The sequence below is a fragment of the Cetorhinus maximus genome, chromosome 28 (genome assembly GCF_964194155.1).
Source record: "Cetorhinus maximus chromosome 28, sCetMax3.hap1.1, whole genome shotgun sequence".
Lineage (NCBI taxonomy): Eukaryota > Metazoa > Chordata > Chondrichthyes > Lamniformes > Cetorhinidae > Cetorhinus > Cetorhinus maximus.
Genome location: NC_135906.1, coordinates 7,503,145 through 7,528,008, shown reverse-complemented (window position 1 = coordinate 7,528,008; position 24,864 = coordinate 7,503,145). Strand labels below are relative to the sequence as shown.

Sequence of the window (24,864 nt, the reverse complement as noted above, 5' to 3'; positions counted from 1 at the left end):
ACACTTAAGTGGACTTCAGCTGGGGAAGAGAGCTCTGAAGAGGCAGCAAAATAATTTTCTTCCTGAGGCTGGAACCCCTTGCTAGAACACAGTACTGGAACCTACTTGACAATGTGCCCCCTCACTGACCACACAAACACTGAAGGCTCAGCACTGGAGGTCACATTCTGAGCATGGTGACTGGAATACAGCCCGTGCAAAGTCAGCGCCTCAAAATTCAGTTTGCACTTGTAACGAGAGCGAGAGAGAGCGAGCGCCAGAGAGCGAGCGCGAGAGAGAGAGAGCGCGAGCGCGAGAGAGAGAGCGAGCGCGAGAGAGAGCGAGCGCGAGAGAGAGAGAGCGAGCGCGAGAGAGAGAGAGCGAGCGCGAGAGAGAGAGAGCGAGCGCGAGAGAGAGAGAGCGAGCGCGAGAGAGAGAGAGCGAGCGCGAGAGAGAGAGAGCGAGCGCGAGAGAGAGAGAGCGAGCGCGAGAGAGAGAGAGCGAGCGCGAGAGAGCGAGCGCGAGAGAGAGAGCGAGCGCGAGAGAGAGAGAGCGAGCGCGAGAGAGAGAGAGCGAGCGCGCGAGAGAGCGAGCGCGTGAGAGCGCGAGCGAGAGAGCGAGCGCGAGAGAGAGAGCGAGCGCGAGAGAGAGAGCGAGCGCGAGAGAGCGAGCGCACGAGAGAGAGAGCGAGCGCGCCAGAGAGAGAGAGAGAGCGCGCGAGAGAGAGAGAGAGCGAGCGCGAGATGCAGCTCGGGTCATTTGCCTTCACCACTTTGGCATTATTCAACATCGGTACTACAACTTCTAGCAGTGTTTGTGAATTACCGGACAAAAGCTCAAGTGAGTGAACGCTCCTTATGCACAATAATTAGAAAGAACAAAATAAAAGCAAAATGCTGCGGATGCTGAAAATCTGAAACAGAAACCGAAAATGCTGGAAAAACTCAACAGGTCTAATAGCATCTGTGGAGAGAAAAAGAGAGTTAATGTTTTGAGTCCGTGTGACTCTTCTCCAGAGCATTTCAGCCAATCTGCTAGCCAATTTTCTATGTGAAATAGGAAAGGGACATTATAATGCAAATCCCTTAGGTGTAAAAGGTTACAAACCGGAACTACAGCATAAATAGTGACATGCTTCGAGGTGTGACGGTTCGCAGTGTTCTATATATGTATAGACAAGTCAAAACACTTTAATCTTACTCTACTTAAGGGCGTGTGGTTCACTGGAATATCCTCTTGTAAGGATGCTGAAATCCTCCCTCTTTCATAGGCCATGTCGAAGTCTGAACAAAGTCCTTTCTGTATTCCTACAAGGGTAGCAAGACATTTTGATATGATCCTCAGTGAGTAAAGTGGAACGCTAACTCTGCTTTCCACTGCAGTTCAACTGCTACACTATAGAAGGGGGCGGGATGTAGGGGGAGTGCGCGGGGAGAAGGGGCAGGGGCTGGGGAGGCAGGGGGGTTAAAAGGGATGCAGGGGAGGGGGGGGGCGGGCAGTGGGTTGAAGTGGGGCAGGGAGGTTGAAGGAGGGGCAGGGGCGAGAGAGGGGTGCAGGGGAGGGGGCAGGGGCGGGAGAGGGGTGCAGGGGAGGAGGCGAGATTAAAATAAACATGTTGATGTCAATACAACAACTGGTAAATTCAGTAGTACCTGATTTGTATATTGAGTAGACAGAGTTGTGTTACTTCACGTAATCTGCATTTTCCCTAAATTAATTGCAAATTTGGATTCAAACTTTTAATGAGAAAGTTCTTTAATGGATATTATCTGAAAACGTGTATGAGCTTTAGAAGTTGAGAGGTTTATAACTTGTTGAAGAGTGTACCCCAGGCTTACCAGAAATGTCCACTGGCATGGATATACAGCGACTCAGCAATGCACCCCGATTATTCTCCAAAATTAGTCCTTTTGGTGCTTCACTTCCTGCAGACAGGCACAGACAGACAGACAGACAGAGAGAGAGAGTGCTGATGCAGCATAAATAGCAGCATCCACAGGGTCAACACCACACTGGCTGCCTCAACACTGGGGCCCTAGCAGTTCCTGTGGGGGGCGGGCGGGGGGGGGGGGGAAATTATTTAACGTCTTTGCTGAGTCACAGCCCAAGAGAAAGGAATCAAGGGCAATTTGAAAATAAACTCCCTGCTTTGAGTTAACAGAAAAGGGGGTGCTGCTGAATAAGGCAATGCAAACTACAATGTGATAACTCTTGAGCTCAGAGCCACTGTCAGGGTGAGGGTGGGCTGACGAAGGAGTGAAGACTTCGCACCGTGGTAGTGTCAATGCAACAACCATGAGCCGTGGCCTCCCAGTGCAAAGGGTTGCACGTGACCGAGTGTTTGCAGGAAGGCTCACTCTCTTGTCTTGACCACGTGCTGAGGGACACTAAAGCTTGAGCAGCCAGAGAGACATAATGGAGAAAGGTCACTGATGTGGTCCTTGAGCCATCGTATAGCGAGGGGCTAGAAACTGGAAAAACTCCCTCGGCCTGTATGTATGCCAATGCAATGAACAGTATAAATATTGACTGTGTGTAAATGTAGTCAGTAACATGCAGTATTAGATGAAACACTTGTTTTGCACATTATGTAATGTCAATGCTGTCATACACTTTTATAAATTTTATGAATAAAATATACTCTTGGGAAAAAGATTCACCCAGCTCAGGGGCGCTGCCATTAGACTGACATCCAGAGGAGAAAAGCAGTTCAGCAGAAAGATCCCATAAATGACCAGAATCTCTGTAACCCTGCCTCCACCTCACACTCTGCTCCTTGCCCAACATGGCTGCTCAGTAGGACTGGCTCAATAAAATACAGGCAAAATGAGCCAGTGCTCAGTATTCACCCACTCTCCACTAACCCCCCCACCCTCACCCACCCTCCCAAAGACACAAACACTGTACAAGCAGGCAGGCTTCAGACTGACATTTCATACACACAGACAGGCAGACATCTCATACACACAGACAGGCAGACATCTCATACGCACAGACAGGCAGACATCTCATACGCACAGACAGGCAGACATCTCATACGCACAGACAGGCAGACATCTCATACGCACAGGCAGGCAAACATCTCACACACAGACAGGCAGACATGTCATACACACAGACAGGCAGACATCTCATACACACAGACAGGCAGACATCTCATACGCACAGACAGGCAGACATCTCATACGCACAGACAGGCAGACATCTCATACGCACAGACAGGCAGACATCTCATACGCACAGGCAGGCAAACATCTCACACACAGACAGGCAGACATGTCATACACACAGACAGGCAAACATCTCACACGCACAGACAGGCAAACATCTCACACGCACAGACAGGCAGACATCTCATACACACAGACAGGCAAACATCTCACACACAGACAGGCAGACATGTCATACACACAGACAGGCAAACATCTCACACACAGACAGGCAAACATCTCACACGCACAGACAGGCAGACATCTCATACACACAGACAGGCAGACATCTCATACACACAGACAGGCAGACATCTCATACACACAGACAGGCAGACATCTCATACACACAGACAGGCAGACATCTCATACACACAGACAGGCAGACATCTCATACACACAGACAGGCAGACATCTCATACACACAGACAGGCAGACATCTCACACACAGACACACACAAAAAGGTAGCTCCTTTATGATATATCCATTTCCCACTATGATGGTTTCCCTGTGTCACAGGCTGTAAGAGACAGGGCCTGCCTGGCCTCCGAGGATGACTTTACATCCAGCCACAAGGGGAATTACTGGAGGCACCTCCCACCTTGTCCTGGTTAGGAGCTACCTGCCCTTGGTTTGACAGCCACCCATCCCTTCAGACCTCCTCCTCGCCTCTCCACTTTAGAGTGGCTCACACACAATGCTCTGTAAGAAGCTTGTAATTTGTATCTGAAAGTGTTTGGCTTTGTTTTTTTTATATAAATTAATCTATATTTTCCCTTCGCAGACTCAGCAGACCCGGTGTTTAGGCATCTTTCCCTGCTGAATCATTAGGTAGATACTGACCTACTAGAGCCAGTTGGTTTTCACTACTAGGTTCTAGATTTGTTTCCTTCTCTTGCTTGTGCAGGGGCAGCACACTTCCCTCACTGGTACTAGCTTTAGTTACTAGATGAGGCTGAACTACTTCAACAGGTTGTTCAGTGGTGATTGAGACTTGTTTCGATCCCCGTCTCCTTCTGCCAATTTCCTCTCCTGTCGAATCCTCTGGCTTTGACTTTTCCTGGCAGGGCGTTCCGTCCTCTAATTCTGTACACAACTCCCTCTCCTTCACCGTCTTGGAGCGCTCTACCTTCGATGCGGAATGCCGCCTCACACCTCTCTTGTGCCCTAAGCTAGAAGCCTCATCGCACTCGGCCCCCGTTCTGATTATTGCTACGTATAAGAAGTCTGGTAGCTCCTTTAAAGCAGGGTCCATGGTCATACCTTTACAAAAAAGACAACATCACAGGTGAACTTGCCATTCTGCTATCGCTAGGCTAGGTGAAAATGGCATCCCGCAACCATTCTTAAAAAAAAACAGCACCAGTTCACAGAAACTTCAGCACAAATCTAAGAAAGTGGGGGACAGTGGTGCATCGGGAATCTAGAGGCCCAGGTTAATGCTCTGGGGACGTGGGTTCGAATCTCACCATGGCAGCTGGTGGAATTTAAATTCAATTCATAAAATCTATGTTTGAAAGCTAGTTTCAGTGATAGGTGACCATGAAACTGTTGTTATAAAAACCCACCTGGCTCACTAATACCCTTCAGGGAAGTAAATCTGCTGTCCTTACCCGGTCCGGCCTACATGTGGCTCCAGGCCCACAGCCATGCGGTTAACTCTTAACTGCCCATGAGATGGCCTAGCGAGCCTCTCGGTTCAAGGGCAATTAGGGATGGGCAACAAATGAGCTCGCCAGCCAAGCTCGCATCCCGCGAAAGAATGAAGGGGGGAAAAAAAAAAGTTTGCAGAATCGTACGCCGCTGTTCAGATGGGTGCAGGTTTCCGATTTCTACTTCACTTACACGAGCGTACTTTAAAACAAGAGCTGCAGTGCGACCCCCATGGCTACAAGATTTAGGATTGAGCGTCCAAAAGGGATGGGGCGTGGGCGTGCTCTTAGTAGGATGGGTGATGGAGACCAGCTTGCTATAGACATGCAAGAAAAGGAGTGGGCTAACACAAATTATCTATGAGAAACATCGGCATTTATATCACATTTTTCGGGCCCTCAGTACGTGCCAAAGTGCTTTATACCCAATGACGTTCTTTAGAAGTGTAGTCACCATCGTAATGTAGGAAACCGTAGCAGCCGACCAATTTTAATGATACTGGCTGAGCAACAAATGTTGACTTAGGACAGCGGGGGGAACTCCCTTGCCCTTCTTCAAATAGTGCCATGGGATCTTTCATGTCATACTGCTGAGGGAGGCGGGGCCTCAGTTTAACATTGCATCACGGCACCTTAGGCAATGCTGCACTCCTTCGATACTGTCACTGAAGGTCAGCCTAGAAGACGGCCTCAAGTGTCGGGAGTTGGCCTCAAGCCCGTTGACTTCGACTCCAGAGGGAGCGATGCCTCTGAGCCAAAGCTGACACTTAAAGCTGTTTGTTTTTTTGCCAATTTTTAAATCCTGTTTTTTGGGGTATATTTTTCTGTTTTATTTTTAGCAACAAAAACTGGGAAGAAATAAGAGCCCATGAAACAGGCCAAGTTTGGGGAAAACGAAACCAGTAAAAATAAGTTATTCCGAACTTCACTAAACCCGAACAAACAAGAGACAAACAAAGCACACGTAAACTGAATAGATTAGTCAGATAGTCACCAAACATGAAAGAGTTGAAAGGACAAACCTTGTACAGGTGGAGCAGCCTTTATTCAGAACCCTTGGGGCCAATTGAGTTTCAGCATTCAGATATTTCTAGTTTTCGCATGTGATTATAGCTATTGTATATACAGTAGGCCTACGTCTACTCACATTACAATAGCCTAAGCCTAGGCTAGCTATAGTCTACAAATACTAGGCTGTTTCTCCATTTGCCAATTCTCACACCCTAATTCTTACCTGTTAACACTAATTACACCTGTAATATAATCTTACATGGGCTTTACTAACATACAAATTAACAGCAAAGTTGTTAGGAGGAAATTCATTCCATGCAGCATTTGCAACACTGATGTTAACAAACACGTCTTGGCGGGGCCGATTGGCACACCACCAAAACCAAGCAGCCAGCGGCGCAAAAGGTCAGTGAGGCTCATGTTGGCTCACACTTCGGTCAGTTCAAAAAAACCGTTTGGTTTTTGGATGTGCGGGTAAGGGATATTCGGCTGTATTTCCTTTTTAGTCAGGCTTTAGAGCACATCGAGTGGCATTTTGTGAAGCCAATGAAGCAACTTTGATCTATCGATATGCAAGGCTCTCTGTAATCCTGCACTACTGTCTAACACAATAGATTTACATTTACAGAGCGATCTTCACAACCTGACAGTATCCCAGCCAATTTTGAACTCTACTCTGAACTTCACTTTTCCTACAGCAAAACAATGCCTGGAGTTCAAATGTGGCAGTCAATTAGTGCACATCAAGCTCCCGCAAGCAGCAATGAGATAATGGTCATATAATCTATTTTGGTGATTTTTTGATATGGAAAACTACTGGCCAGAACTCTGGGGAGACCTCCTCTGCTCTTCTTCAAATGGTGCCGTGTGTCTTTTATGTCCTCCTGAAAGAGCAGACAGGGCCTAGATTTGTTGCTTCATTAGAAAGACGGCAGCTCCCTTTACAGTGCAGCACTCCCCTGCTAACTCTGCGCTGGGAGCGTCAACCTAGACTGTGTGCTCCAGCCCCTGAAGGGGGTTTCAAACTCGGAGGCAAGAGGCTGACACCTGACTTTACTTCACGTTCATCGAGAAACAAATTCAGAGCAGCTTCACAAAACCTTCACACGTTTGACACTGGCATGAAAAACAACGGGTTCACTCCGGTCACCCTCCTCACACCATTTGTTTCCACCTTGATATTTCTGCTATTTTCTAGCTGCTGTGGATTGGAGAGAGATTAACATTTGAAGTTTCCTTTCTGTTATATCACACAGTCTGTGAGCAGTGTCACCAAATAACACTTCAAGCTACTTTAACAGAATTTAGCTGAACACTGGCTTTTTAATATGCGCGCCCAGCATGCTAACAAACAACACCGTGCCCACTGGCGTGTCCATCGTGAGGAACCCGCATCTCGGGATCCAGTGGGAGCCGGCAACATTGGGTTTTATTCTGGCCTGCAACTTCCTCCGGTGCGTCGTGCCCGGGAAGTACCCCAAAGATACGTCCCCACACCCCCACCACCCAGAAGGCCCCACCACATAAGGACTGCATGGCAATCGCCCGGAAGGTTCAAACTTCCGATGGGTAATTAGCCTGCACTGGGTTCCATCCGACACTCCGAATTAAATCACGGGCTTCGGACGGTTCCGACTGTCTGACAGGAATGGTTACCGAGGAAAAGTTAGAAGATTTAAAACAACTTCTAAGACCTGGGTAACTGCAGAACTGACCCCTGGTGGACCTCTCGACTACACCCCACCACCCCCACCACCACTCCCCCGCCACCCCCTCAACTGGCCGCCACCTCTCCCTCCCCAACAAATGCCCAGCACTCCCCACCATCATCACGATGAATCCTCCCCACACTGGCCACCTTCATCTTCTCCACCCCCAGCTGGTGCCATAAAGAGGGGTGGCTTCCTTTTCCCCAACTCCACTGCACACGACTGAGGGGATTCCTGAGCAGCTGTACTGCACCTTTCTCTGCCGGCCTGAGTCAGAAGGTCAGGCTAAGGTAAGTAAGCAGCAGCAGCAGCAGAGTGGCAACCCGACTGTGATTGCCAATTCACGGAGGGTCTGGCATTTTATTTTTTTTTAAAAAGTGACAGATAATTGGCATAAATTATTTTTTCCCCACCAATCCAGAAATATCAGTAAATCAGTAAAAGACAAATGTACCTACAAAGCTAAAGCTTACTAATGCGAGCTATGGATCTTATTTGCATCTATGTCAAGTGCTGCTTGTAATTGAATCCTTTTGATCTAGATAGCTCTGTATGCAAAACTGAGTCATCAGAGGACAGTAAGAACTAAAGGAAGACTCTCATCTACTATAAGCCTACAAGCAAAAAAGTATTTTCTACAGGGGGAGACAAATATAACTAAAAAGGGCATTACTCTTCAACATATACAACACATTCTGTCCACAAGGGTACAAGAGAAAAACAGAACCACAGGAAGGTCATTCAATACCTCCAGCCTGTTCTGCATTCAATTAGATCACATCTAATGCGTATCCCATTTCCATTTATTCTCATTTGCTCTACATCCCTCCAAACACACTTACTGAACAAAAGTCTATTCGCCAATGGCTCCAAGCATTCACAGCCTTTTAAAGAGAGAGTTCCAGTTTGTGACTACCCTTTGCCTGGGAAAAGTGCTTTCTGATTCACTGTTTTCTTTAGAGGAATTAAACTACAGATTAATGAGGAATTTTACAACATGTCCTACCCCCTAAGCACCAACACCATGCTCTTTCCCTTTGGTGTCCTCCTATGAGGTGCGTTTGGTGTTTAGGGGGAGGCATTTAATCAGGTGGAAGGGTGCTGGGTCAGGCTCCCACCACCTCAACTAAGAACTCATGAAATTGTAGGAGTAGACCCGTCGCGCCTGCTCCCCTATTCAATACCATCATGGTTGATTGAGCTTGGGCTTCAACTCCATTTTCCCACCTGCTCCCCATTTCCCTAACTACCCTGACAGGCCAAAATTCTGCCTATCCAGCCTTAAACGTATTCAATGACGGAGCATCAACAAGCCTGGGGGTGGCACGTGGATGGCCTTTCCCGTCGTGACGCCAGTCGAAGACTTAAAGCAGGCAATTAATGTTCACACAGGGGCCTCATCCCACCACCACTGGCATTCAACCAACAACAGGCCATGCAACCACCATGTGGAATACCCAAGAAGCAAACACTATTGTGAGCAGTGCCTGATTGAGAGACCAGCCTCGGCTTTGGCGGGCGGGGGGGGGCGGGGTGTGTGTGTGTGTGAGAGGGTCTGCTGAGTCCCCCTCTTCCCTTTCTTTCAAACTCCTTCCCCGCTACCTCCAACCCATCCTCACTCACCTGTGGCCTGGGTCCCATACTGACCCTGGGCCTCTGGTGGGTGCATTGCCGGAAGCTATCACCCCTTCCCCGGTGAGGCTGGCGGCAATGAGGGGCCGCGGCCCTCTGATTGGCCGGCGGTTCTCAGGGGAACCGGATTCCCATCCCTGGGGTCCTTGATCCGGGAGACAGCCCCCTACAGGCCACTTACGTGCCTGACTGGCACTTAACATGGTGGGCCCTCCCCAAAGGAGGCAAAGTGGGGCTCTCCAGTCGGATTACATTCCGCTTTTGGACTTTCTCCAGTGGTCTCCCTCACACAATTTGCTGTGGTTATCCATGGTCTACGTTACACTGTGTGTATTTCTGAAGGGTCAGCCACATAATGTCCTAAATTACCATAACTGGCTGACTGCCAGCAACCAGGCCTTGCCACTGAAATACCTTGGACTCTCACGAGGCGCATGCAGCTTTGTTTATAACATGGTGCTAGCTTGTACTGGAGTCCAGGGGCACGGCCATCCAAGTGACACAAGAAATTGGCAGCCCCTTTCGGTCCCAGGCTTTTTAATCACAGAGAAATCGCCAGCAGTCAGCCCAGGATCGGGACCCCAGCGAAAAGTCGCCAGCTATCAGTTCGGGATAGGGATCGAGGGGTGAAATCACCGACAGTCTATCCCAAATCCAGGACTGAGGAAGCAGGAAGTGATATGGACTCTCAGCTTTTCCACTTTGTGTTGGGCGGGGGGGGGGGGGTAGCGCGACTGGGTAAATACACAAGAGTGACAACGGCAAGGCAGGTATGAAAAAAGGTGAACCTGCGTTTCCATCTAAATCTCAGTACATCCCAAAGTGTCCGACAGCTAAATGCAGCACCTTGCGACCACTGTGGCAAGGTAGGAATCACAGCGACTGGAAACAAGCACAGCCCAGCAGTGTGACAGCGAACAGATAACCTGCCTCACTGAGATGCAAAGTTGAGGGGGGAATATCGGGAAGGGTAGCTGGGTTCTGGCTCGCATTGTTCGAGTCTATGGAGGCACTCGGAAGGGAATCGGATCGGTATCCGAAAAGGAAAAATTTGCAGGGTTATGGGGAAAAGGCTGGGGGGAGAAGAAGGGGACTAGGTGGGTAGCTCTTGCACAACAGAATAAGCCAAATGGCCTCCTCCCTGTGTTGTAACCTATGATTCCTCAAACAGTACCACGGGATCAATTATATCCACAAGAGAGGGTAAATGGGGCCTTGTGCCCAGGAAAAGCACGTTGCACCCAGTTATCTCTGATCTCACATGGCCAAGTTGAGAGAGAAGCCTGGAGACTTTGGATACCTATTCGCTAATTAATGGTTAGCACGTTGTTACATCAGCACACTGGGTCACAATGAGCACATCTGCTTCTTTTAAAACCCACTTCAACCAGTATAAGGCACAATTTCAGCTTCCAAGTCTCGTTGGTGGATTTTCAACAAAGTTCCCAAGCTGAAGCTACAGGTTGCTTAGGTTCTGATGGTGCACCGTGCAGGTACTAATCTTTGAAGAGTTTACATGTAGGTCAATCAGCCCAACTGTAGATTATTTCACAAGCTAAGGGCTGAAGTTCAGCATTACAAGTTTATAACTCAACAACTTTCCCTTGTCAGTGCCACAATCATCATCCCCTTTATCAAAGAGTCAAAAGTGACAATAAAATGGAAGGGCCAAATCCATCGAGTGTTAATGTCAGAGCTTTCACATTTGGATTTTGCAACACTGCTCGCAAGTGGAGAAGTTAATTGGCATTTATATCTAACATCACTAAAACAATTTATCTGGCCATGGTTATAAGCTTATTTGTGGAGGTTTGCTGCGTTACAAATTCCAAAAAGGGCTTCATTGGGATCAAGGTGCTTTAAGACATCTTGAGGTCACGAAAGGCATTACAGAAATGCACAGCTTTCTTTTTATAGCACCTTTAGCTTTGGAACATTGGAATTAGGAGCAGGGGGTGGGCCATTCGGCCCTTTGAGCCTGCTCTGCCATTCGATAAGGTCATGGCTGATCTGGTTGTGGTCTCAACTCCACTCTTCCGTTTGCCCCTCCCACACAACCCTCAACTCCCTTGTCAATCAAAAATCTGTCCATCTCTGCCTTGGATAAATTCAATGACCCAGCCTCCACTGCTTTCTGGGAAAAAGAATTCCACAGACTAACGGCCCTCTGCTGGAAAAAGTTTCTCCTCATCTCTACCTGAAAAGGGAAACCCCTTATTTTTAAACTGTGTCCTCTTTGTTCTAGTCTCCCCCACAGGGGGGAGGGGGGGGCATCTTTCCGGTATCCACCCTATCAAGTTCCCTCAATAAGATCACTGCTCACAGTGAAGCATTCTAAAGTGGGTCTAGCGGTGGATGTCAGACAAGCAGCGTAGCAAGTCAGGCTTTTACCTAAAGTTGGTAGTATTTTAAGGAAATTTAGAAGTCCTGAATTCCGGCACTGAGTCAAGCATTTGTGTTGAAACCTTTGAAAGAATGTTCTTCTCCTTTAAAGTTGGTGCAACAGTGACATCTGCAGGTTGATCACCAGCCTTTAAACATTTCAAGTCCTTGGAGAGCAGTCATCAGATGCCCAGCATGGATCAAGCTCTCGAACAGAGGCGGGTCACATCGGTGTGAACCATGGAGCCTCGGGGACCACCTGCATAAATCCACATTTCGATCAAATCAAATAAATTGTCACTGTTGCTTTGCTTTAAAGGAGAAGGATCCAAACTAATTGCTGCACAAGTCTTTTCCACTTTACGTTCCTGAAATCCAAAATTGAGCACGAGTCTGAATAAATCCTAGTTTCAAAATCAATTGGGAAAACAGTGAAGACTAGGAAAGGAGAATTTATGTCAGTCGGTCACTTTCTGCTTTTAGAGAGTAGCATACTCTCTAGATGGATTCTGTTTTCAATCGATATATTTCAGAGAATCATGGAAAGTTAGAGCACACAAGCAGGCATTCGGCCCTTCCCATCCATCCTGGCTGAAAAAGAGTAATTCCGGCTAATTCCACTTTCCAGTTCTTGGTCTGTGGCCCTGTAAGTTACTGCGATTCAAGTGCGTAATGAAGCGTTTTTAAAAAGTGATAAGGGTTTCTGCCTCAACCACCCTTTTCAGATAGTGAGTAAGGAGCACTGAGTCCAGCTCTACAGAGCACTAAACTCAGGAAATTTGGTAAGTGAGGGCATTTTAAGGGTTGTTATTATTTTAGGGGCTTTGAGGGTTGAACTCGTTCTAAAAATTTGCTTAAATTTTACCTTTTAAAAAAACTTGGAGGTGTGGTACACAGTGAGCATGGTTCACCAATGACTGCTACAGAATGTAGATAGTCCAGCAGGATGGGAGTTAATACAGAGGAGACACATTTTGGCAGAAGTGAGAGAACGGAAATATAGACTAAAAGGCATTAGTGTCCCTGCACACTCCTTAGTGTGCAGGGACAGAGGGACCTGGGGTTCATGTGCATAGATCTTTGAAGGGGTCAGGATATGCTGAGAGAGTAGTTAGCCAAGCATACGGGATCTTTGGTTTCATACATTTGAGGTATTGAATACTAAAGCCGCGAAGTGATGCTGAACTTTTGCAAAGCTCTGGTGAATCAAGGGGAGGTGGTGGCAGAGTGGTATTGTCTGGGTTTAACACCTCATTCAAAACACGGTAGGTCCAACAGTGCAGCACTCCCTCCATACTGCACTGGATTGCCCAACTTGGTTTTGGTGCCCAAGTCCTAGAGTGGGACTTGAACCCACAACCTTTGATGTAGAGGCGAGAGTGCTGGCAACTGAGCCACAGCTGATGGAATTGGATGGGAGGTAGTTTTGCTGAGAACAAGGTTGAAGGTAGGGGATTTGAGTTGGAGTTTAGTTGCGCTCGACTCAGTGAAGAGGTTACCTTGAGGGCAGTTGAAGCAGGAAGGAGATAGGGCTGTGTGGAGTATAAGGAGAGGTGCAGGTCAGTCGATTGCCTCCCTTCATAAATGAGGAAAAGGAAATGAGACCAAGGGTGGATCACGATGGTTTGGGGCTGAGACAGCAGCCAAGCATCACAACTGAGCCTCCCATCCCAGGTCAACTATTAGCAATGCCACAGGGGATCAGCTAACGCAGGATCACAGAATTGTTATAGCACAGGGGGTGGCCATTTGGCCTGCCGTGTGTGTGCCAGCTCTCTGTAGGAGCAATTTAAAAAATGTCACTCCCAGCCTTCTCTCCATAACCCTCCACATTCCTCCTTTCCAGATACTAATCCAACTCCCTTTTGCAGGCCCCAGTTGTGCCTGCCTCCACCACACTCTCAGGCAGAGCCATTCCAGATTCTAACCACTCACTGCGTGAAAAGTTTGTCCTCGCGTTGCCATTGCTTTTTTTGCCAACTACTGTAAATCTGTGCCCTTTTGTTCTTGATCCTTCCACCAATGGGAACAATTTCTCCCTATCTACTCTGCCCAGGCCCCTCATGATTTTGAATACCTCTGCCAAGTCTCTTCACAGCCTTCCAAGGAAAACAGTCCCAACTTCTGCAATCTATCTACATAACTGAAGTCCCTCATTTATGGAATTATTCTTGAGTTTTTTCTGCACTCGCCTTCACATCCTTCCTAAAGTGTGGGGCCAGGAACTGCATGCAATACTTGAACTCAGGCAACAGTGCTCTTTCTAGTGCCGTTAGAATAAAACCGGTGGAAGAAAACTGTGAACTTTCCACATACTCAAAAGCAGATGCTATTTATAAATTAACCTTTCTAGCAAACGAAACTCCATCAAGCAAAACCGGATCAATGAAGACCGTTTGACTGGAAAAACGTTGTCCATTTTTTGTAAACGGTCACCGTGTTACCTTTTGACTACTTATTCTGCCGTAAATCTTTCTTCAACTGAAAAAGTGATAAGCACATTATTTTATAATTTCAATAATTACATCCAAAATGCTTGGAATTCCACCACTTGACTGAAACCAAATCTGTAAGATAGCAGGAGGCATTTTATTTCATCGTGAGGCATTCTAGCCCCTTCACAACCTCTTCACTTTCAGGCATTATGTAATGAGTTACATGTGTCATTGTTGGTACTATTTCCCATAAAAATAAGTACTTGCCGGCTACACTGCTGGAATTTAATGTGTTTTTTAATCCTAGCATTGGTGTGTAAATGCTCAGGAAATCTGGAAAATTTGGAATCAAATAGGGCTTACAATACTCCCACTGAGCTTCAAACAACTAGACTCACTGTGCGGTAACAGCTATGCAAATGCACAAAAAGGAAACTCTATAATTGGGACTGTTCATGCAGTTTGCTTTGCATTGTGAATAGGTCACAATAATTAGGCAAAATGAGAATGTTGATCCCCCTCTGTTTAACAATACTGTTTCTCCACTTCAACGGCAATATTTACCAAACAACTAGTAGGAAAAATACAGTTTCATGTAAGGTGTAAAGGGAATTTCCATTTTTATATAAAAAATAGGATTGGGTTTTCGAAGGGATCTCAGTCTGTTTACAAATAGCCAGACAGGCAACGTGTTTATTTTTCTCAAGGGTTACTGAAAATATATAGTGGCAAAAGAAAGATTTATATTATGAGAAAGGTAAAGTTCGAAAGACAAATGGGCAATGGGACAGCATTTAAACTATTTCTGGTACTATGTGTTGTCATTAACAGCAAACAGTAACCCAGAAAGCCAATTGGTGAAAGATGGTACTACAGCGAATCTTTACTCAGTCTCATATTTATTTACAGAGTGAAATATTACAAGCATGTATCTCCTAACTCAACCACCCCACAATTTCAGTAAATTTCTCTTTATATGTGCTTAAATAAAAACTCCAATTAATGGTCTCCACCTGAATATAAACACAACTGATATACAATTAACAACAGAGTGAATCTTTACGCCAAGGCAGTCCACAATACACTACTACCCAGAGATCTACCACTTCCCTTCCTTCCCGTCGACTACTGGGCCAAACGTTCTCTAAGGTTCACCCCTTAACTCGCATCTTTTTCTAGTTTCTCTCCTATCTCCCCTCATGAGCTCATCCTGCCCCTAAGATCCAACTCCTGCTCTGCAAGGGGGAGAAAGAAGGGGATAGTGGGAGGCAGCTGATAGCCAGTAATACTCATTTCACTGAGAATATTATAGAGCCTCTAATTCTTAATAATGTGCATTTATATAGCACCTTTAATAGAGTAAACCGTGGTATCAAACAAAATTTTGCATCAAGGCAGATAAGGGAATATTAGGTGACCAAGAGGTAGGTTTTAAGGAGCATCTTAAAGAGGAGAAAGGATGGACAGCAAGGTTTAGGGAAACAGTTCGAACGCTTAGGGCCCTGGCAACTGAAGGCATGGCTGCCAATGGTGTAGTGATTACAATCAGGGATACGCAAGAGGCGAGAATTGGAAGAGTGCAGAGGGATCACACATGGCTAGAGGACTGGAAAAGTTTGCAGAGATGGGGAAGGATACATTTTAAAATTGAAGTTTTGCTTAACCGGGAGACAATGCAGTCAGCCAGTGAAAGGATGAAGTGAATGGGGCTTGAAGTGAGTTAAAATATAAGTGGACTTATGAATGAGCTGAAGTTTAGGAAGGGTGGAAGATAGGAGGCCAGCCAGGTATGCATTGGAATTGTCTAATGTAGAGGTAACAAAAGCAATGATGAGGATTTCAGCAGAATTGAGCTGAGGCAGGGCGGTGTCAGACAACATTACTGAGGTGGAGATAGGCGACCTTCATAATGCCTCGGCTATGCGGTTAAAAGCTCACCTCAGGATCAAGTACAACGCCAAGATTGTGAACAATCTGGTTCAGCCTCAGACAGCTGCCAGCGAAAGGGATGGAGTTGATGGTTAAGGAATGAAACTTACAGTATGGGCCACAGGCAACGGCTTCAGTCTTTCCAATATTTCGTTTGAAGAAATTTCTGCTCATCCAGCACCGGTTGCCAGACAAGTCTGATTATTGAGAGACAGTGAGGGTTGAGAGAGGTGATGCTGAGGTAGAGTTTGTTGGATGTCAGCTTACATAGAATGGTTGTATGAAGCCTACGGGTTGTGTAGTAACTCTTGCAGCAAGTGCAGAAGCAGTAATTATATTTCATATAATTGGACCTTGCTTCGTTATTATCAACTGCTTCCTTTCTTTCTCCAGATTTCCTGAGCATTTACACACCACTGCTAGGATTAAAAAACACATTAAATTCCAGCAGTGTAGCCAGCAAGTACTTATTTTTATGGGAAATAGTACCAACAATGACATATGTAACTCATTATATAATGCCTGAAAGTGAAGAGGTTGTGAAGGGGCTAGAATGCCTCACGATGAAATAAAATGCCTCCTGCTATCTTACAGATTTGGTTTTAGTCAAGTGTGGAAGCATAGATTTCCACACTGTGCTAATAAAGTCACTAAACATGCATTTTAAGTAGAGAATTCATACTCTGCAGTAGTGTTTGAGAAGCCAAGATCCTGAGAGGATGCTCGGAAGTTGTGCTCAGACTTTGGGCTTGGATTTCAATAGGCACCCATGAACACTATAACTACCATAAACACATGTGAGTAAAACAACACCACTTTTTTTTTTAATTCTTTCCCGGGGCATGGGCATCACTGGTTAGGCCAGCATTTTTGTTGCCCATCCCCAATTGCCCTCAAGGTGGTGGTGAGCTGCCTTCTTGAACCGCTGCAGTCCATGTGGTGTAGGTACACCCATAGTGCTGCTAAGGAGAGAGTTCCAGGATTTTGACCCAATGACAGTGAAGGAACAGCAATATATTTCCAAGTCAGGATGGTGTGTGACTCGGAGGGAAACTTGCAGATGATGGTGTTCCCACGCATGTGCTGCCCTTGTCCTTTTAGATAGTAGCGGTTGTGGGTTTGGAAGGTGCTTTGAATTTATATAACGCCTTTAACATAATAAAACATCCCAAAGTGCTTCTTACAGGCATGAAAATAAAATGACATTGAGCCACATAAGGAGATATTTGGGCAAATGACCAAAAGCTTGGTCAAAGTAATAGAAAGAGATAAAGCGGTTTCAAGAGGGAATTCCAGAGTTTAGGGTCTAGGCAGGGCCATCGACAGTCTAGCAATTAAAATCAGGGATGCTCAACAGGTCAGAATTAGAGGAGCGCAGCTATTCTGGGGACGGCAGGGGGGCTATGGGGCTGGAGGACACTTTAAAGGTACAAGGATTGAGGCCGCATAGGGTTTTGAAAACAAGAATGAGAGCTTTAAAATCAAGGCCTTTGCTTAGCCAGAAGCCAATGCAGGTCAGCAAGCAGAGCGTTGATGAATGAGTAGGACTTGCTGTGAGTTAAGGCTTGGGCAGCAGAGTTTTGGGTGACCTCAAGTAAGCGGGGGGGTTAGAATATGGGAGGCTGGCCAGGAGTGTTTTGGAATAGTTGAATCTGGAGGTAACAAAGGCATGGGTGAGGGTTTCAGCAGATGAGCTGAGAAAGGGATGGAGCTAGGCGATGTTACGAGTCGGACATACGCAATCTTAGTAACAGCGTGGCTATATCGTCGAAAGCTCATCGCAGGGTTAAATATGACACCAAGGTTGCAAAGTCTGGTTCAGTTGCAGGGAGAGGGATGGAGCTGGTGGTCAGGAAGCTGAGTTTGTGGCAGGGGTGGACAGCAACGGATTGGATCTTTTCAACAATTAATAGGAGAACATTTCTGCTGATCCCATATTGAATGTCAGACAAATAGCCTGTTAATTTAGAGTCAGTGGAGGGATTAAGAGAGGTGCTGGTGAGGTAGAGCTGGGTGCCTTCAGCATACAAGTGGAAAGTGACCTCCTGTTTTCAGGTCATGTCGCCGAAGGGCAGCATGTGGATGTGAAATAGGGCAATTGGGAAAATGTTGGAATCCATTATTAAGGAAGTAGTAGCAGGACATTTTGCAAATCATAATAAATACGGACATACATACAAACTAGGAGCAGGAATAGACCATTCAGCCCCTCAAGCCTGCTCTGCCATTTGATAAGATCATGGCTGACCTGATTGTGGCCTCAACTCCACTTTCCTGCCTAACCCCATATCCTTAGATTCTTGATTGACAAGGGAGTCAATCTAACCCAGTCTTAAAAATATTCAATGACCCAGCCTCCACTGTTCTCTGTGGAAGAGAATTCCACAGACCAACAGCCATCAGAGAAAAAAAATTCTCCTCCTCTCCGTCTCAGATGGGAGACCTCTTATTTTTAAACAATGTCTCATTGTTCTAGTCTCTCCCATAGGGGAAACTCCTCTCAGCATCCACTCTGTCAAGTCCCCTCAGGGTCTTATATGTTGCAATAAGATCATCTCTCATTCTTCTAAACTCCAATGGATAGAGCCCAACTTGTCCAAACTTTCCTCATAAGATAACCCCTTCATCCCAGGGAATCTGTCGAGTGAACCTCTTCTGAACTGCTTCTAATGCAACCTTATCCTTTCTGAAGTAAGGAGACCAAAACTATACACTGTACAATCAAGCAAAGTCAACATGGTTTTGTGAAAGAGAAATCTCGTTTGACAAAGTTTTTTTTGAGAATGTAACAAGCAGGACGGATACTGCTTGTAGATGTAGCGTATTTGGATCTCCAAAAGGTATTTGATAAGCTGGCACATAAGAGGCTATGACAAAAGAAGAGCTCACATTAGCATGGACAGAGCATTGACTAACTAACAGGAAACAGAGTCAGGATAAATGAGACATTGTCAGAATGGCAAACTGTAACTAGTGCTAGGGCCTCAACTATTTGCAATCGCTAATAATGACTTGGATGAAAGGACCAAGTGTATTGTAGCCAGAATTGCTGACGATACAAAGATAGGTGAGAAAGCAAGTTGTGAAGAGGGCAATTGGATATAGATCGGTTAAAGGTGGCAAAGATCTGACTGTGTAATGTGGGAAAATGAGGTTAGCCACTTTTGTAGGAATAATAGAAAAGCAAAATATTTCAATAGAGAAAGAGTACTGTAGTGTAGAGGGATCTGGGTGTCATTGTAAATGAAACACAAAAAAATTGGCAAGCAGGTACAGCAAGTAATTAGGAAGGCAAATGGAATGCTGTCCTTTACTACAAGGGGAATGGAATATAAAAGTAGGGAAAGTCTTGCTACAAGTGTACCTGTTCATGATATTTTAATGATCCATGATCAGAGGGATCCAAACAGTGTGTTCCGGGAAAGATGAGCATGAAAGGCACCAAACGTTCAAGGATATTGGAAAGGAAAGTTCTTGTAACAGTAACTTAAGAATTAACACACACAATGGGAACTACTTCTCTCACAGTCACCCTCTATTTGCCCCCAAGCCAACTAGCTGTGCCAATATCTTCAGGGGTCTGACACGGCCCTGATCCAACCTTTTGATGTCTGTTCTCTGATTCCCCGCCAGGCCCTGCATCTTTAATCGATCAGTAGGAGCAGGTCGCACAAGTGGACGTGATGGACCCCCATGAGAGGTGATGAGCTTTGGGGTCTTGGAATAGCCTGAGATCCACTGAAAACTGCAATCTTCTTCAATTAGGAACTTGTAATGACATAAAAAATACACTCGAAAGAAAAAAATTTAACAAATTTACATTGCAGGCGACAAGAAGAAAGAAACAGGAGCATGTGGCCCAAGACGACTATATGGCCCATTGAGCCTGCTCCACCATTCAATACGATCATGGCTGATCTTGGGCTTCAGTTCAGTTTTCCCACCCACTCCCCATATCTTTCAATTACTTGAGACACCCAAAATCTGTCTATCCCAGCCTTAAATGTATTCAACGATGGAACATCCACAACCCTCTGGGGCAGAGAATTCCAAAGATTCACAACCCTTTTGAGTGAAGAAATTTCTCCTCATCTCAGTCCTAAATGATCGGCCCTTCATCCTGAGACTGTGCGCCTGTATTTTAGACTCCCCGACCCGCGGAAACAATCTCTCAATGTTACCCGGCCAAGCCCCTTCAGAATTTTGTCGGCTTCAATGAAATCGCCTCTCATTCTTCTAAACTTCAGCGAATATCAGCCCAGTTTACTCAGCCTCTCATCATCGGACAACCCTCTCATCCCAGGGACCAATCTAGTGAACCTTCGCTTTACCACCTCCAATGCAAGTATATTCTTCCTTAAATGTGGAGACCAAAACTGCACACAGTATTCCAGATGTGGTCTCACCAAAAGCCTGTACAATCGTAGCAAGATTTTGTTTATCCTTGTACTCTAATCCCCTTGCAATAAAGGTCAACATGCCATTTGCCTTCCTAATTGCTTGCTGAACCTTGCATGCTAACTTTCTACGCTCCTTGTATAAGTAACCATAAGAAATGGTTATTAGAGGGCCGCTGAGTATATTCAAGACTGAGAGAAATAGATTCTTGGGTACTATGGAACTCGAGGAACAGGTGAGAAAGTGCAACTGATGTCAAAGTTCAACAATGGTCTTATTGAATGGTGCAACAGGCTCGAGAGGCCAGGTAGTCTGCTACTGTACCTCATGTTCTTATCTATACAGTTCCACTGAAGGACTGTTCAAACATGGGAAAAAGTTGACAAGTCAACTGGTGCAAACAAGCTGCTGACACTAAACTATAATATTTACATTATTAATCACTACAACATAGTGCCAAGATCCGGCATATTGAAAACTACTCACCTGGATCGGGAATCAACTTCCCAGCGTTTTCTTTCTGATCATCAGCTACCGACACGCTAATGAAGCGTCTGTGCCGTATGGGGCTTGTCCGGGTGGTGCAGCTCAGTTGGGGAGCCAGGCGTGACGGCTGGTTCTCCTATCATTAAACACAGGGCAAGCGCACGGTCAATAAATATATATGAGTGTAGCCAACCCCTTTACATGGACAGGGAGCTGTTCCCAGTCCTGCCACAGAGGTATTAAACCAGAACTGCCATCTGTGGGTCCAGTCGCACCATTGGGCAATCATGCTCCGATGGAAAGGGTGTTTGGCGTCGGACTTGCACATACTGACTACCAAGGGTCAGCCCCTTGCCACACAGCCAGTTACAAATCCCTGCTCTTTGAAGGGAGTCCAGCAGGAGAACAGCAGACACATCCTGGCTCACTGGTGAGTGTCACTGATTGGGCAGTCAGAGCAGGTCACACTCCGTGCGTATGGCACAGGGAGACATTTGAGGAAAAACACAGGAAATGGGATAATGATCTTGAGGGAGGATTCTGGTCAGGCCATTACCTTATACAATCAGCAATGTGTCGGATTATTGCTGTGCCAGTTATTAAAAGCAAACATCAGCCCCCAGAGCAGCCAACCCCCGCACCACCAAACAGCAGCTCCAGAGGGGGTCACATACCACCCCTCCGATTGCCATGACCCAGAGCAGCCCCTTAGGATTTTCCCATTGCCTATGAGCCAGAACTGAACTTTCACTCTGGACTTGTCAAGAGGAATGGAAACGAGGGGCCATCTGCTCTCCAAGTACAAGCGCAGGACGTTGAAGCTTTATTGTGTAAAAGTGACTCAGCAGCAGTTACAGCTGCTAACAATAGCCACCACTACCCTTCTCCCGCTTTACTTTCAACCAAATGTTAATGTTAATGGTGAACGCAACGCACAGGGTGGGTTAGGATGGCTGAGTTATACGCTGCGCACTTTTGTTGCATGTGGGTATGAATCCATTCTGCGAAGTGAGGGAGGCCTTAATTGAATGAATGCAACTTTGTGGTGAAACTCTGCCGGCGGTATGTCGCACCCATGCTGGTACTGAGGGCACAGACAGCACTCATTTACTCCTGCACCTTGCACCCACTCTCAGCAGGTTCCACATCCTGCAGGCCAGCAGTGCGGCTGTAAACCTCCATTCTATCATCATTACTCTGCGCAAGTCAATGGCTATTTGGATTCACTCACATTCGACCACCAAGTCTGGGGAGTGGGGGGTGGTGGGGGGAGTAAAATTTCCTGCACCAACTGAGCTTCCCGTGGGATGGGGAGAGGGTCCCTGAAATCCCACCACAAATGTGGTGGAAATCCCAGAAAATGGATTGTCTGGGAGTTCCGACAAGGTTTCAAAAGGAGGGTGAGAGAATCCCGGGAGAAATTTCAGGCAGGTAGCTACAGGTTTTCGAACAAAAGGAATGACAGAACAGTCACCTGAATGAAGAGCTCGTTGGTCAGGCCTAGATAGTTATGCAGAGCCACGAATGTCACTCTCTGTAGCCGCACCATGATAATCTGGCAGAGATATAAAGATAATTAAACAGCAGCAGGATACCTTCAATATAATTAACCATCACAGACTGAAGGGAGAACAATTTAATGCTTATATTGTGACTCAGGTCATGCTCCTGACCAATTTCAACCACGTTAAGAAACCAAAGGCTATGGCTAGGCAGCTGTTTGTTGCGACCATCACTGTCCATCTTACTGGATCCACATTTGCAGATCAGTGATACCTCATGCACTCAAATAGTCTTCAGGCCCATTACTCACCTGTACCGCCCCCTTACTTCCTCGTGTTAAAGCAAACCTGGAGTGAGTAGGTTGTCTTATGAGGAAAGATTAGACAGGCTGGGCTTGCTTCCACTGGAGTTTAGAAGAATGAGGGATGACTTGATGTGCAGGGAGCCCAGGGACTTGATGGGGCAAAACCGCCTGCCCATTATCCTTACACATTACCCCCTGCCGCTCAGACCACTTCCTAAACAGATCAATAATTTGCCTTCAAATCCTGAGCTTTAGTCAACAGTTTTTTTTTAAGGGACTTTTCCAAATGTCCTCTGGACATCCATATAAATGGCATTCCCCTGTCCACTACTTTAGTCACCTCTTCAAAAAAATTCTATCAATATTAGGGAATGAAGCTGGGCAAGGGGATGAAGTAGCAGTGGGTGACCATCTTGGAGATAGTGATCATAACACAGTTAAATTCAATATAATTATGGAAAAAGATAGTTAGAACAGGAATAAAAGTTCTAAATTGGGGAGTAAGAAACTTTACGAAGCTGAGGAGGTGAGCTGGTAAAAATGGACTAGTTACAGCTACTTAAAGGGAAATCAGTGACAGACCAGTGGGAGACATTCAAAAGCGAGATTCAATGGGCACAGTGTATATATGTCCCCACAAAGAAAAAGGGCAGTACTGCCAAATCTAGAGCCCCCAGGTTATCTAGAAGCATACAAGGTAAGATAAAGCAGGAAAAGAAAACTTGCGACAGTCAAAAAAAACTTAATACTCTAGAAAGCCTGGCGTATAGAAAGTACAGGGGTAAAGCAAAAAAGGTAATTAGAAAATCAAAGAGAGGAAATGAAAAAAATGTTGGCAGGTAAAGTCAAAAATAACCCAAAGATGTTTTAGCTGTACATTAACAGCAAGAGAATAACTAAGGAAAGGGTAGGGCCGATCGGAGATGTACATGGTAACTTGTGCCCTAATGCTGAAGTTGTGGGCAGGTTTCTCAATGAGTACTTTGTCTCTGTCCTCATTAAGGAGAGGGATGAAGCAGATATTCTAGTTAAAGAGGAGTAGTGTGAAACATTAGATACAATAAGCATAGTGAGAGAGGAAGTACTGCAGAAACTGGCATCCTTGAAGGCAAATTGTAACCCAGGCTGTTAAAGGAAGCCAGGGAGGAAATAGCAGATGCTTTGAGGGTCATTTTCCAATCCTCACCAGATACAAGCAAGGTACCAGAGGACTGGAGGTCTGCGAACGTTGTACCATTATTTAAAAAGGGTGCATGGGATAGGCCAAATAATTATAAGCCAGTCAGTCTGATTTCTGTGGTGGGCAAATTATTACAATTAATTCTGAGAGACAGGATAAACTGTCACTTAGAAAGGAACAGATTTGGTTCTGTTAGGGGAAGGTTGTATCTTACTAACTTAATCAAACTTTTTGAGGAAGTAGCAAGGAGGATTGATGAGGGTCGTGCAGTGGATGTTGTCGACATGGATTTTAGTAAGGCATTTGACAAGGTCCCACATGGCAGACCGGTCAGAAAAGTAAAAGCCTATGGGATACAGGGGAATGTGGGGAGTTGGATTCAAAATTGACTCAGCAACAGGAAACAAAGGGCAATGCTTGATGGATGTTTTTACGAATGGAAAACTGTTTCCATTGGCATTCAACAGGGTTCAGTGTTGGGTCCTTTGCTGTTTGTTGTATATATTAATGATTTGGACTTAAATGTGGGTGGCGTGATTGGGAGATTTGCGATGACACAATAATTGGCCGTGTAGTTGATAGTGAAGAGGATAGCTGTTGTCTCCAGAATGATATCAATAGTTTGGTTGAGTGGGCGGAAAAGTGGCAGATGGAATTCAATCTGGAGAAGTGTGAGGTTATGTATTTGTTGGGGGGGGCGGGGGGGCAAAATAGGGAATACGCAATAAATGGAAGGATATTGGGAGGGGTAGAGGAAGTGAGAGATCTTGGTGTACATGTCCACAGGTCACTGAAAGTGGCAGGACAAGTGGATAAAGGTGGTAAAGGAAGCTTCTGGAATGCTTTTCTTTATTGAACGAGGTATAGAATACAAAAGCAGAGATGTAATGATGGGACTGTATAAAACACTGGTTAGGCCACAGCTGGAATTTTGTGCACAGTTCTGGTTGCCACATTACAGGAAGGATACAATTTCTCTGGGGAGGGTACAGAGGAGATTCACAAGAATGTTGCCAGGGCTTGAAAATTGCAGCTATGAGGAAAGATTGGATAG

General features: G+C 45.8%; 1 protein-coding gene across 12 annotated transcripts in view; it reads right to left on the bottom strand.

Annotated features, from left to right (window-relative positions):
- pnpla6 (patatin-like phospholipase domain containing 6) overlaps positions 1-24,864 on the bottom strand; it is a 167,476-nt gene that overhangs the window by 84,122 nt on the left and 58,490 nt on the right. For all 12 annotated transcript variants that reach the window (XM_078531125.1, XM_078531129.1, XM_078531126.1 and 9 more), the window contains 4 exons: positions 22,298-22,378; positions 20,824-20,959; positions 1,818-1,904; positions 1,180-1,286 (listed from right to left, as the gene is read on the bottom strand). In XM_078531125.1, the coding sequence (XP_078387251.1) occupies positions 1,180-1,286; positions 1,818-1,904; positions 20,824-20,959; positions 22,298-22,378 (411 nt within the window). The remainder of the gene's footprint in view (positions 1-1,179; positions 1,287-1,817; positions 1,905-20,823; positions 20,960-22,297; positions 22,379-24,864) is intronic.